At 33.4% G+C, this 15,446-nt stretch overlaps 1 protein-coding gene across 9 annotated transcripts in view; it reads right to left on the minus strand.

Annotated features, from left to right (window-relative positions):
• The window catches only part of LOC106457898 (voltage-dependent calcium channel type A subunit alpha-1-like), a 200,037-nt gene that overhangs the window by 63,550 nt on the left and 121,041 nt on the right, over positions 1 to 15,446 (minus strand). For all 9 annotated transcript variants that reach the window (XM_022383971.1, XM_022383974.1, XM_022383975.1 and 6 more), the window contains 11 exons: positions 14,789 to 14,889; positions 13,954 to 14,087; positions 12,686 to 12,804; positions 11,503 to 11,614; positions 9,869 to 10,058; positions 8,429 to 8,535; positions 7,942 to 8,041; positions 4,570 to 4,730; positions 4,100 to 4,243; positions 3,078 to 3,279; positions 741 to 905 (listed from right to left, as the gene is read on the minus strand). In XM_022383971.1, the coding sequence (XP_022239679.1) occupies positions 741 to 905; positions 3,078 to 3,279; positions 4,100 to 4,243; positions 4,570 to 4,730; positions 7,942 to 8,041; positions 8,429 to 8,535; positions 9,869 to 10,058; positions 11,503 to 11,614; positions 12,686 to 12,804; positions 13,954 to 14,087; positions 14,789 to 14,889 (1,535 nt within the window). The remainder of the gene's footprint in view (positions 1 to 740; positions 906 to 3,077; positions 3,280 to 4,099; positions 4,244 to 4,569; positions 4,731 to 7,941; positions 8,042 to 8,428; positions 8,536 to 9,868; positions 10,059 to 11,502; positions 11,615 to 12,685; positions 12,805 to 13,953; positions 14,088 to 14,788; positions 14,890 to 15,446) is intronic.

Raw genomic sequence — 15,446 nt, forward strand, 5'->3', positions numbered from 1 at the left:
TATAAATGAAAACTACCTTTTATAGAGTTGAGAATGTTATATCTTTATAATTTAGTAAAGTTATATCAAATTTAGGGCTGTAAAAAAAATCTTTGATTTATGGGCAACAAACTTTCAATTTTTTTAAACTCCTTTACTGTCACATGCTATACGATTAATTTCATTTCAATATTATAGCTAAATGGGTTATGATATAAGCAGTTAGAATAGGTAAGTTGCTATCATGAACATATTTAATATAATCTTCTAACCAATGAAATCAAACTGTTCAACACAAATCACATATTAATATTGATTGTTAAATAATCATTCTATGAATATGTAAAATAAGTATTTTAAATAAACAACATAATACAAGACAAATTGTTACTATTTATCTGAAATTATTACCATAAATAATTAACACTCAGGTTAAACCACGAATAAAAAACAAAAACTAAGCCTTCCTTAACTGACTGTATCCATTATGGATTTCAACTATTTATCACTAGAATATGTCATTCACACAAAAAGTAAATATTAATTTCTCTAGTTATAGTTTACAATTTTGTAAAGAATTATAAATGTTATTAGCACATTTTAAGACATTTTATAAATGTTTACAACAATGATTTAAAAAAAAATATATATATATATATATATTTAAAGAGTCTGAAACATAATACTAAGAAAGCTGGTTCATTGTTGATGAAGATTGATATTGTACATAAAGACAGGAAAAGCCCAGAATGGCAACTTACCTTCATCATTAATAGTAATGTATTGAGGACAATGAGAACCATGATAAAGTACTCAAAGCCTGTCGATACGACAAGTTTCCACATTTTGTATTTGATACTGTCTTTGTTTTTAGGCATATAACGCTGAAGTGGCTTGGCTTGTAATGCAAAGTCAATACAAGATTTCTGAAAATAAACAATCTTTGTCTATTATTTTGTGTTTGAAAAAGGCACTTTCATAATCAAAGAACAAAAGCTGAAAGACCTTTCATAACAGTGTTAAAAAGAAAAGCCAAGAAAGAATGGAGAGTGTTAAACGGTTTGGAGATAAAGAAAAAGTGAAGAACATGAGAAACGTTTTGGAAAAAAGCTAAAATGAAATGTAGAAATAATAATTAAAATATAGTCAAGAAAAAAAAAACACCAAATAATTAAGACAGAAAAAAAAACATAAAAAGAAAGGCAATTTTAAGCATGGAAAAAAGAAAGACATGTATTAGAATTTAACAAAATTAAGGCTATGTGTGGATTGATTGTTTGTTTGTTTTGAATTTCGCGCAAAGCAACATGAGGGCTATCTGCGCTAGCCGTCCCTAACTTAGCAGTGTAAGACTAGAGGGAAGGCAGCTAGTCATCACCACCCACCGCCAACTCTTGGGCTACTCTTTTACCAACGAATGGTGGGATTGACCATCACATTATAATGCCACCACGGCTGAAAAGACGAGCATGTTTGGTGTGACGGGGATTCGAACCCGCGACCCTCAGATTGCGAGTCGAGCGCCTTACCCACCTGGCCATGCTGGGGCCACTATGTGTGGATAAATACAAAGAGAGAGGACCAAGGTAAAATAGTTTAAAAACAAATGACATTATTTGAGAATTTAGGATAATGGTCAAAATTCTTCACTTTTCTACCATTATTAAAATAATTAAATTCACTAAAGTTGCTACTAACCACAACTTACGAGTCATCTCAGCATAATGAAATATTTATTTGTAATAAAGTTGTAACTGTATCTAATACTGGATTGAGTGATTTTATTTATAAACTAAAAAATAACATTTGCTAATTATTCAAAAATGATGTAATGATAATTTAGTGTAGATAATTATTACTATTATTAATTTTAGTTTCTTTTGCACTTGAAAGAATTCAATATTGGAAATATTTTGATATCTTATAACTTTTGTTTATTTTGCAAGAAAAATATTGGATTGTTAAAATAAATCTAGGTCATTAAGATTTCCCTAAGAACAACCTGCACCACCAAAAAAATTTTCAATTTTCCAATACGAATGAAATGGAAAAAAAACCAGTATTTGGACAAAATTACTTTTACAACACCCAAAAGTTTTCCCTAGTGAGGCACACAATATGTATATTATCCAAGTAGTAGAATAAAGGGAAATCACTGAATGTAACCTTCTATAAACAAAACAGGAAAATAACTCTTAGCTTACTCTTTTCTCGAGTGCAATAACATTGATCATACTAATATCGTAAACAAACAAAAATTTCTGTCAGACCTCACAGTCATTTTGATTTTATCCATCTTAATCTGAAATGGGCAAAACAAAAAGCTTGAGAAGAGTTTTCAGATCACAAAATACTGTGTCATATTTTCATATTATTTAAAGTATTTTATTGTTAGATATCTGTGAAATGCCTGTTTGTGTAAAATATCATGGCTAATAAACCTACTCAACACTTCTGAATGCATAATTACATTTACCAATGTAAGCTCACCTTTTATCTTAACAAAAGGGGAAGTAATGGTTTCACTATGAATAGCTGTATAGGTCTAATTTTTGTATGTGTATTCAAGTTTTCAATTTTTTGTTAATAATTATTATGATGAAAATATGGTGATTTATAGCAACTACAAATAGACGAGTTTCAGTGGACATCTGCAAATCAATGTACATTTTTTTAACCTGCCTTTCCAAAAATAATATCGCTGAAGTTGTTTTTAAAAGAAGTATCTTTAAACTTGTTCTCCCAATGAAATACCTTCTAACCCGCCTTTACAATAAAATATCTAAGAATCTGCCTTTCCAATGAAGTATAAAAAATTCTGCCTTTTCAATGAAGTATAAATAACCTACTTTGCCAAAAAAAAGCCTCAAAACCTGCTTTTTGATGGAAACATCATCAAAATTACCTCATCAAGAAGGTATCTTTGAACTCGTTTTCAAAGAAGCGTTTTCAAATTTGTTTTCCTAAGAAATATATGTTATTATAATACAGAGAATACATTAAGACCAAACTCAAGGATATTCATTAACTAATAACATGTTTTGCAGTATTTACACAATCTTGTACGATTTGCTAACATATAACTGCTAGGAGCTCACTTGATTTTTGTCGAGATCGCCTTCTTCTAATTCTTTTTCTCCTTGCTCCTGAAATGTAATAATGATCAAGGCCACAAAGATATTCACAAAGAAAAACGGAAAAACGATGAAGAAAACAACATAAAAAATTGCCATTTCAATGCGAAATCTGGGTAGAGGTCCATAATCTTCATACGTTGCGTCCATAGAATTTTGTAGAACTCTGCAAAACAAAACAAGGATATAGCGCCAGTAAAGAAAGATTTGCTACAAATTATTATCAATCTTATTGTGATGTAATATTATACAAACTACTTATCAAAAAAAATATAACATTTCCACTAAAAACACTTCAAGTACCTTTAAAATTGTTTGCCACTGATCAAATAACATTAACAATTTAGCCCTCAATTGGTTAAATTGAAAAGTTAAATTGTTTTGTAGATTTTCGCAAAACTACTCGAGGACTATATGTGCTTGCCATTCTGAAGAGGGAAATGACCCAGTCAACATCACCCACCATCAACTCTTGGGCTACTATTTACCAATGGATGGTGAGATTGGCTGTTACATTATATACCCACATAGTTGAATGGGCGAACACGTTTGACAACGGATTTTGGTCCTGAGATCAACAGTTTGCCAGTCAAGCGTCCTAACCACCAGGCCGTGTCAGATCAAAACCATTATTAGTTTCCAATGCATTTCGTTCATAGTTCAAAAATAGCGTATTCTTTTGCAATCCCCCCAAACATGATGCAATGAAACTGATTTTCTTTCATTAAAATATAATTAGTAAATACAATTATCTGTTACCACCAAAAGTGTAACCAGAAAGGAGGATATTTTTGCTGCAAAATCTTAAATCCACGGTTAAATACCTATCAAAGAAAACGTTTGAAAAATATATAGTTTTAAAGTTTTTCCTGACTTTCTAAGCAACAACCGAAATATTATGTATTCTCAAGATACTCCTATATACACTTTTGCAAAATGTCATGTTTTAACAAAAGTTGGAAGACATGCAAGGGTTCTAAACTTACGCAGGCCAACCTTCGCCTGTCGAAACTGTGAAAAGCGTTAACATTGCGGACATGACGTCATCGTAGTGAAATGGTCGTTTCTCCCATAGTCGTTTGTTAACTTCCGGTGGCTTTCCATCTTCTGTGAAGACGAAGTATTCTCCTCTGATTGAAGAAAAATGATCATATCTTAAATTTTTATGTGGACTGTAAGTCGTGTTATAAAACTTAAACACTGAATTTTGAGTTTCCTTGTGTTACATAAATATATTGCGTTATGTTTTTACAGCCGTCCTCTGTTAAAAAACAATATTAATTATTATCATAGAAAGGATATAAGATGCTAGAGAAAATACTAAGTTATTTAAAACATTGATAAAAGTATAGTATTATTTAATTTTTGGAATTTACAAAAAAAAAAGCTTCCTATGCTCTTAATAAGAATGGGTTATTTCTTGAACAATGTGGCTGTACATCTTTCAAAGACTTACTCGCATTCTTCTTTTGTGAGTTTGGATTCATCGTTACAAAAGAAAAACCTCCCATTGAAGAGCTGTACAGCTATCACAGCAAAGATGAATTGGAAAAGGATATATACAATAAGGATATTGAACACATTTTTCAATGACGTCACCACACAATCAAACACCGCCTGCAATGAAAGTGATCGTAGGTGAAACAGAACACGAACACAAATAATCCAAATAACACTCAGACACGACATTTATATTATTTCACGCGTATCACAAACAGTAATTCTGTTTGATACAATTTTGGGTAACAATGCATAGAGATTTACTTGATACAACAATATATGTTTAAAACCCAGTTTGATTTTGTTTGTGAAACAGTAAAGTTTAACTGAATACTAAGATTTTTTTACATGTAAAAATCGACATTTCATTTCCGTTTTTCTCAATAATACACTTGTAGTCTGAAAGTCAGTTACTTGAAATATCCAAAACTCACACAGTTTCTTCCACATAAAAAAACAACAAAACAATCATATAAATATCTCTACTACAAAAATAACACATTTCCTTTGAACATTTCCTCTCTAACTTTGTTATACATTTCAGTTTCTAAGAAACCATTAAGTAGCTAGCATGAGTAATATCATACTCGTTCCTATTTCCGTTCCAGTTTTTTGATGAAGATAGTCTCATTCAAACAGAAAGAAATTTTGTTTGGATAATAGATCAATAGTTTCAGCATAAAGATCTTTGTAAGCACTGAGTATAAGTAGCAGTTTGGGATTTTTTTTCCGTCTGTACCTATCGTCGTTATCAATATCAGTATAAAGAGAGATTACAATAAAAATGACTAACATAGTATCATTTCACATCATGTTTTAGTTGCTAATTTTAAAGAAAATTCTATTAATCTCCGATGAAACTTTGAACACATTTGCAGGTAGAGTTTTAAAAGTTCGTTTATAAACGGTGGTTAGATTGGGATTTTGAAAGAGATGGAACTCCCGTTTGTTACCTATTTCGTACTAGCAGCATAATACAACTGAGGATAATACACTCCCTGAGAAGAACATTAACATGTTAAATAGTTCCATATTTACATTCAAATTGGAAGAAGACCAGAAACGCTATAGGCTTAAATCCTCAAGGGGCGGAACTTCGTTCCGACCCAGTTTACTCCTGTTTGTAAATATATTAAATCGGCTCGTTCCACTTTATTTACCTGAAACCGTGACGTAAGCCAGTAATTGAGTGAGAGATGATTAATTATTGACCTCTAAAGGAAATAAAGCGCAAAAGGATCGTTTTTCCAGTAAGGGTGATGTGAAGTATGAAGAGGTGGAACCAATAATCAACGAGCTTACGGAATAACGTGTTAATACGTAATTAAGTATTTAAATTACTGTAGAAGATTAAATTATCCTCTGCGTAGAAAGGTAACCAAGCTGTTCCTAAAATACTGTAAAATATTTGGATGTAATAACATACAATGTAATATCAGAACACTATATATTTCTTTCTTTGGCCTCAGACTCAGGTAAGTCCTTCATACATCCATGCAATCCTACGGACTCAATCAAAGAGCTGTCTTTAACGTGAGCCTCACTTGGTGGTGTCCAGACAACTTTAAAGGCTTGTATACGCCACTGGTGGAAACTACTGGGCAGGTAGGAATTACAGCTGTTTAATTAAATATTATATATCAGAACAAACCAGATATATTTCCTCGAATTTACTCATTTTGAATAACACATAAGAATAACCTGGCTTATAATTTAAGTTCAATAAATAATCCCTATGAAATACTTCATCATACTTGACCACCAACTTTTCTACACGCTATCTCATCTATATTATGATCGTGGCTTGTAAATACTTCATCATACTTGACCACCAACTTTTCTACACGCTATCTCATCTATATTATGATCGTGGCTTGTAAATGCTTCATCACAGCTTCTCTGTTGCTATCTTATGCTGACAACAGAACTGCCTTCATCTTTTTCTTTAAAACCAAAATAATCTCTTCCTTGTAAAGATCTTAATCAATCTTTAATCTGCGACAATTTGGTTGAATTAACTGTGATCTGGGCTATTTTCAATTAAATGCTATAAAGAACCAAGCTATTTCTTCATTTGGATCGTATAAAATTTGATTTATTTTGTAAATTAACACCATATCTTAAGTTTGTTTCATCCGAGAAACATTTTTGTAATCTTAACTTTCTGGTTAATTCTTCATTTTGAACCGGTTCCGGTGTCTGAGTAGTAGGCTTGAAAGCACATAGATCAGAGAGTACATTGTATCACTTTGTGCGTAACAATTGGATAATCATATTGAACTTAATTATAAGTATAATACAATGTAAGATAAAGGAGAAACACCCCACTTGACATCAATATTTCCTCTTCTATAAAGTGTTCAATGGTTAAATTCAAACCTATTATAAAAACCTTTTGTTGCTTATTACTATACTCTGTAGTTGGTTTCTTTCTAGTCTCATCTTGTTCGAAATCTTGTGTATCCCTAGCCAGTTTTTCTTTGTTGATTACTTATTAAATCATCCTTCATTCCATTTCTAGAGCTGTACTCCCCCTCAGTACCATTACACTAATTTTCCCAATTAGTTGGATATCATTATTTATCGGTTATTTGCAATTTTTTCACAGAATTAGATCTGCTTCCGTACTGTTGAGGATGAAATGTTTTATGTGACAGAAATTTCGATTTTTGCAAAACATTGGCACTTTTTCTTCCTTGATTATATTCCTCAGTATGTCTTAACTTCTTTTAACCGCTTGAAAATGGGTTTGCTGCTTCTCCTACATCATATTGCTGTTTTCACTCTTCCATTTCACGGTTAGAATCCTATTTTTCCACAATTGTTTCAGTTGCCTTGCCTTCTGTAGCACAAATGTTTGTAATTATAGCATTATCATTTTTTTTCTACATTCTCTTTACTATATACTCTGTTGCTTCAGTTTCTGTTTATTCGCCCCACTCTCACTGATCTGGAAGTTTGTGTTCTATTAATAGGAGAATCTGGATTAAGGACTACTTAGTAATTTAGTGCCCAATTGGATGCTTTGAAATATCATCAATACATAAATTTTCTTTCATTTAATTAATGTGTCTCTCTAATCATTCCAATCTGCTATATTTTTCGGTCTTTTATGCAGAATTTGAGACTGTAACAATAGTGTAAGAAACTGAGGAAAATACAACCGATACCGCGAAAGTTCTATTAAAATTAATAGAGCAGATGAAAATCGAGTATTTCTTATACATACACACACATACATATATATATGTTATATTTATAGTTCCATGCGAAAAATCTATAAACCAGTAAAAACTATAAAATAACAACTTATCAAGATAATTCCTACCTTTAACTTTGGGACACGTTTTATAGTTTTAAGCGGCCGCAGAACTCGAAGAACTCTCATGGATTTTATGGTGCTTAAATTTTGTCCCGTACTGCTACCTCTAATGGTGAATATGGTAAAAAGAAAAATTAACTTTTTCACAATAAACAACACAAAATTGCTGACATCAGATTTCCTTACAACACAGGCCAGGCCAATGTGATACGTAACATAACATACAACACTTTCTTGGACATAACAGTTTTTTTCCTAACGGCGGAGCTATTGTTTAAAACACAAAATTAATTTTTTGTGAATATTTATTTTTGTCTCTCTGCTGTAAAGCAGTAAAAAGATGAAAACACGAAAATGAAATCACTAGTTGGTAAGACAATAATACAACTCGTTAGTGTATTATAAGTTTTGTACAAATCCTATTTCATTTCTTATATTTTTATGTTAAAATTTTGTTAACAGTAATAGGAAGTATAAACTTAACAATACTCACGCATAAGCAAAGGCAACAAGAGCACAAATTACAACAATTGCGTCTAATATGTTCCATGGATCTCGGCAGTAAGAACCCGGATGTAAGACTATTCCTTGATCTACAACCTGGATAGTAAAAAAATAAAAAAACTGTATATCCTCACTTGTTCGGTATAAAAACCAGTGACAGTACAGTAATAAATACGTGAAATATGTGTACATTAAATCATAAAATATTATTCTATCCCTAGAATGAATTCTTCGCTGTGATTGGCCGAGAGCGCCTCACGTGGTATGAAATATCTGAACTGTTGCCTTTATAATGTTGTTTGTTTCAGAGCAAATCCACATTGGGTTAACTGTTATGTCAATTGCAGAGAATCGAACCCTGGATTTTAGCGTTGTAAGTTCTCAAACTTACTGTTGCCACACCATATGACATCTTGAAAAGCTGGTCAAACGATCGCACACTGTTGCCCGGTTGTCAAAGCTATAGAAACATCGCCGCACAACTTTGTAGATAATAATATTTGCAGCACAGTGAAAACTCGCTAATTCATTTAGGCCTAATTATAAACAATTTGCACAAACCCATGAAATGGATGCGGACGTATCTGATGGCGTAAAATTCCAATTACTCACAGGTGAAGAGCTGCAGTGTCTCATTGCTAAAAAGTAGAGTAAGAGTACTAAAAGCATAATGAAAGCAGCTGCAAAAGTATTCGAGGGCGATTGTGGATAAAAACATCGAAAATCTCGCTAACATTATAAGCAAATTTTAAGCTGAAGCTAGACAAGCCAAAGGCCTCGGGAAACAGACAATCTCACTCCCTTAGGCAAGGTATGATTCGTTGCCCTTCTAACCAATCAGTATTTGTATAATGTTCACTAGGAAGGAATAATCAAACATTTTTGGTTGGGTTTCTAATACATTAACGGATTCGGTTTCCACTCCTTAATTTCAAAAGTTTTTAATCATCTTAAGATTTCTAATATTTTATGGACGTTAACGAGCTTATATCTAATATCATAGGTTATAGTTAGTTCTTTTGGCTTTCATCCGATATTCAGTTATTAATATCAACGTTTCAGCGAAACTGTATTAATGCAAGCTTGTTGAAATGTTTTCAATAATAATTTGATACCACAGAAGACGGTAGTAAAATTACTATCAGAGCAATTCAGCCAAAATGTTCTCTTAAAAGGAATTCCATATTTTTCACATTTCGAATCAGGTGAGACTATAAGAAAGCGTTAGGATCAAAACAAAATTTTAACCAGAAAAGCATATGAACGAACATCTTTACACATGTGATACTGATAAGAAACTCATATTTCTACTCGAGCGTTAATAAATGTTGGGCTAGACCACTGAACATGTTGCATAATATATCGACCAATAAAAATGGCTCAAACTGGTTTGTTAATTCTTCCAGATTTTTGGAATTACTTCTCCTACCTTTAACATCATTTCCAAAGTGAAAACTCCAGTGAATGCGTAATCAAAAAAATTGAGAATTCTGTTTTTCTCCGAGTCTTCTACTACCGGGTCTTCAGCTGCTAGGGTTATGCTGCTGAGGGATATGACGATCATTATGAAGAGGTCAAAGTAACGGAGGTTAACAATGTAGTGGGCGGCGCGTCGGATCCTGTAAAACGTCGACAATTTATTACTTTTTATTCGAAGAAATTTAATAGTCAATACAAGAAACTACTGTATTAAACGAAAACATTATCGCCATTATCATTACATAAAACACTTTTATTACAATGTTAATTTTATCACGTTATAGATAACCAGAGTGTATCTTTGCGTGAAAATTCTACCCAAACCAATCAAATTAGCATGTGAATTCCATAGTACACCGTTGCGGAGTTTATACCCATTAATTAGCAGGTGAATCCCAAGTTGAAGTGTTGCGAATGGTTTATAAAGTTCAGCATCTGTCAGTTGGAGTCAAAACAGGATTAGGAAAGGATGGTAGTTCACCGACGGTTAAGAGGGGTAATAGTGGTTATTGGAAGTCATATTATGGGATGAATGAACATAACATTTTATATTGTCTACTCTTACCCAAATCCACTTTAGGTGCTGACGGAAAGGAGAATATTGGACGAGCTAATTTGAAGTAAATCATTCCTCAGTGCCTGTGAACTTAAATATGTGTTGCGAAACAAACTCACGCATCTGGTATGAAATCTATTACCCAGAATATTCATTATAAAAATAGAATGATAAAAAACAACAACAAGCAGAAAATCTTTAAGATGAGCAATAACTCCTCTACTGATAAGTTTAGATCGGATAAAACCCAGGAAACATTCTGGGTATGGCTGTGTTGTTTCAAACGTGAGGAGTGGTAGAAACTTGTATGCTAGCTTCGACTTGGACCACTGGTTAAAGACAAGAAAACAATAAATCTTTACTTCTGTTTTTACATTCTAGATTTTGCTACATTGCCTACAATGATATAATTATAAGTGAAGGATCATATCTCTTTCAGCATGATAATGGTATCAGTGCATATTACATGCTATGTCCAGCAGTGGTTTGAGACAAAGAATGTCGATAATCTCAGAGGCCGACCCGAATCCAATTGTGATACTCTAGGATGTGTTGGAACACATGTTTGATGGGGGTAAGGAAGCCAAATTCCGAAATATTATGAACCCTTGGGAAGAGTGACTACCTATTCCACTAGATATGTACCAATGATTGGTGACAAATGTTTTTTCAACACGTTCCAGGCTGTGATTACCGCCAAAAGTCGTTTTACTAACTAGTAGAGAAATAACGCTTCCCTCCAGGTACTAGTACTTTTGTTATTATAGCCTAATTCCAAATAATGTAGCATTACCAAGTTATGAAACTACTGCAGTGTGTCATGTAATCTAAAGTTACTGTAAATATCGCATTATGTAAAATATTAATATAATCGTATATCAAAATACTTGTAGATACTAGAGTTATATTTTAAAAGTTTTTACAACAGGGCATTAAACTATGCCTTTATTAGAGGGATAACTTAAATTTATTTTTCTCTAGAAATTACTTTCTGTTATATAAAATTTTCACACAGTCATTTCACTTACGGATTTGTGGGTGACAAGATGAACATTGACGAGTATGGCAGCATAGGTTTAGGTCCAGTGATTGCATCATCTTTTTCCTCTTCATCTTCATTATGGGGGTTATCTTCATCTTCTGGAAAACATTCTTAAGTCTTCAGTGTATATACTTATAAAGATATTAATGGTATTTCAGTACATATTCTTACTAATTTCACATTCTAATCTCATAAATTTGTTGCTATTTAATTTCTTAAACTCTTAAATGCCATTTTGTCATATAATTGTATGATTTTTATATGGGGATTCTGATTTCCTAACATCATCTTTAAAACACTTAAACATAGTTATTTTGATGGCTTTGCTAACGAGTGAAGTGTTCATAATATTCTTAGACTGTCTTAGTTATCTAGTTATCATTCTTAAGATATAAGTGTTGTTAAGATACTTTTCGCAAAAAATGGCAATAAATGGATTTCAAGTTTTAAAATTTGTTTGTTTGTAGTTAAGCGCAAAGCTACACAAAGGCTATCTGCGCTAGCAGTCCCTAATTTAGAGGGACAGCAGCTAGTCATCACCACCCACCGCCAACTTTTGGGCTACTATTTTACCAACGAATAGTGGGATTGACCGTCACATTATAACGCCTCCACGGCTGAAAGGTTTGGTGGGACGGGGATTCGAACTCGCGACCCACAGATTGCGAGTCGAGCGCCCTAACCACCTGGTAATGCCGGGCCTCAACCCTCAGTAACCTGTCAAATGGAAACTGAGTTTTACCACTTGAAATTTGGTAACTCAGCAAAGGTTCGAGCTCGAATCCCAACCGATCTCACTTATCATATCTTCAGATAAAGTACATCGTCTCCAGACATGTTAAGGTATCTGTTTGATATCAAGTACCATTGTGAGGCATTGGAGCAAAAAACAGCAAGTTCAGAAGTCTGAAAGTTAAATTTTCAATAAAAAAAATATTTTTGACTAGTAATTTCAAACGTCTATTACATCGAATTTACAAATAATTTCTCCTATGAGTAAATAAACAAACTAAACGGAAATTACTTAAATGACCATTGTCTAAACTAATAAAAATACATCTTGAATAGTAAAATTGTGAAAAATACATAAGAGAACACAACAAAAACTGAATTCATAACATAATTTGTAATAAATATCGACTCTATACAATGAAACTTAAACTACTTACCATCTTCTGACAACTCGATATTTTCATTCATCTGCTCATGTTCATTCAGTGATCTTTTGTCTATCTCCTTATCGAGCTTTTCCTGGCTTCTCTTTGAGTTTTTCGAGTTATCTTGGTCACTAATACAAAATAAGAGAAACGTAGCAGTGACCACAGTAACGAGTACTGTATTGGTCATTAAATTTCTGTAACAATACAACTTGAGTGATTTGTTGACGAATCGAGAAAGAAGAATAGCGAAGTTATTGTGTTTACAAAAACAGAAAGGTGGTCAAGAAATATCTGATTAATTATCATTGTACCACTTTCGCGTGTTTATTCGATGTATCTTTCAAGCCTCTGTTTATCCCAACATTGAAACATTATAAACACCGTATACAAACCTTATACAAAGAATACAAGTCTATCTTCGCTAACCGTCCTAATTTTAACTGATAGACTAGAGAGTAGGAAGCTAGCCAACAGCACTCATCATCAACGTCTTGGTTACTCTAATCCAGTGTTTCCCAAAGCGGGGGCCGCCAAAAAATGGGCCGAAAACAAAGATGCCAAATTAATTTTAATTCTAAATAAATAATACGCCGATAGAAATTATATTGAATTAATAATATGATACAGTATGTCAAAAGCGCTCTGGTTACAGGGTTTTTGTTCATTTCTATCAAGACTTCTTGAACCTACGTGTTTCTCTAACATCGTGTATGTCGAAAGGAGATGTTATTTTTTTTACTACGGCACTGTTTTTCAATTACCATGCTAAAGTTATAGGTTGGGGACCTCAAATTTTTTATTCACATCAAGGGAGCCTCAGAGTAAAAGTGTTTGGGAACCACTGCTCTAATCGAACAATGCGGTTCAACCGGCACTCTTATAACACACCCACGACCCCAAAGTACAGAGTACGATTCTGCAACACTAGGATGCGAACAACGGATCCTCGGTTTTAAATCCGACACTCTAAGTATAAGCCTACGTTCAGCCTTATTCTATTTCAAAACAGCTACTTCTAAGCAGCTTCAAATATATAAAACGGATGGCTCAAAAACTGTTTAAATCCTTCATCAACAAGTAAATGAGATATTCAGTTAATATCAAACTTATGCAACTCAAAATATAAACAGACTCAGGTCTGTCCCTTCTGAAGAGCTAGTGGTTGAATTTGTCGAGACTAGAAGTTTCATTTAAGTTTTGCATATTCTATAAACTATCTAACCAATTGCTTATACAAGTTTGTACAAAAATTCAGAGAATATAAAGAAGAAACTTACTAATTGAACTGTCGTGATTTCCTTTCAGAAGTATTCTGTGGAGAAGGCGGACATATGTTGACTTGAGGAGGATCAATGCCTGAGTTGTTGGCATAAAAATCGGCCATTTCCTTTTCAAGTTCCTCCTGGTTTCTCTGAGGACGTATTACATTTTTTAAGTAGTTTGGTTTGTTATGAATTTCGCGCAAAGCTACACGAGGGCTATCTGCGCTAGCCGTCCCTAATTTAGCAGTGTAAGACTAGAAGGAAGGCAGCTAGTCATCACCACCCACCGCCAACTCTTTGACCAACGAATAGTGGGATTGACCGTCACATTATAACGCCCCCACGGCTGAAAGGGCGAGCATGTTTGGTGGGACGAGGATTCGAACCCGCGGCCCACAGATTGCGAGTCGAGCGCCCTAACCACCTGGCCATGCCGGGCCATTTTTAAGAGTGAAAAATCCATATTCCATTTGTATACATAAACAAACTAATTATTCATCTAGAATGATAATATACGACGATAATGTGTTTGTTGTTATACATATTATTCAGCTGTAACAAAAATAAATATACACAGTTAAGCCTATTCGAATTACGGGTAGGATACAAACTCTTTAGTTTATAAATAAACACACATTTGAGTAAATTGGCTATATATATATGAATATGCTATACAAAAATGGTATACACAGTTACAGACAAATGCTATCATTAAAAAAAATAAAATTAGCTCTGCTAGAAATATATTGTATTGATATTTACAATTATCAGTTAATTAAACTCCTTCCTCTACGATAAAACGAGTTCATTTTGTCTGCAAAGACAATTATGATTGATAACATTAACCGACCTCTTTGTCTTCTTCAGCTTCTTCTTCCTCTGCTGCAGTTAATTCTTGCGCATTGGCCAAGTTGTCGACAGCAATGGCCAAAAATACGTTCAGAAGGGTATCTTTTTGAAATCAAGTTAAATAACTTAACGTATTCTAATTTTAAAAATTAAACCAGTTTCTATTGATCGTATAATAATAACTCTATTGGCAAAGGCTGCAATTTCGTTGTCAAAAGGTACATTATTTTGCAGTTTCGTAAACACAAGTCAGTCAAGTATTTATTATACAACAACAAAACCTAAAAAGAAAAAAACAAACGTTGTTACAGCTGTGTCCCAGTTCCTCTTAAGCTAAGTCCGATGATTCTATTTTTGTTTCGAGTTAATATGGACATATGTTTGCTCTGATAATTTCTTACTCTAATATATATATATATATATATATATATGTTTTGTTTTGAATTTCGCGCAAAGCTACACGAGGGCTATCTGCGCTAGCCGTCCCTAGTTTAGCAGTGTAAGACTAGAGGGAAGGCAGCTAGTCATCCCCACCCACCGCCAACTCTTGGGCTACTCTTTTACCAACAAATAGTGAGATTGACCGTCACATTATAACGCCCCCACGGCTGAAAAAGCGAGCACATTTGATGTGACGGGGATTCGAACCTGCGACTACC

This window comes from Limulus polyphemus, unplaced genomic scaffold, assembly GCF_000517525.1.
Source record: "Limulus polyphemus unplaced genomic scaffold, Limulus_polyphemus-2.1.2 Scaffold389, whole genome shotgun sequence".
In the NCBI taxonomy this organism is placed as follows: Eukaryota; Metazoa; Arthropoda; class Merostomata; order Xiphosura; family Limulidae; genus Limulus; species Limulus polyphemus.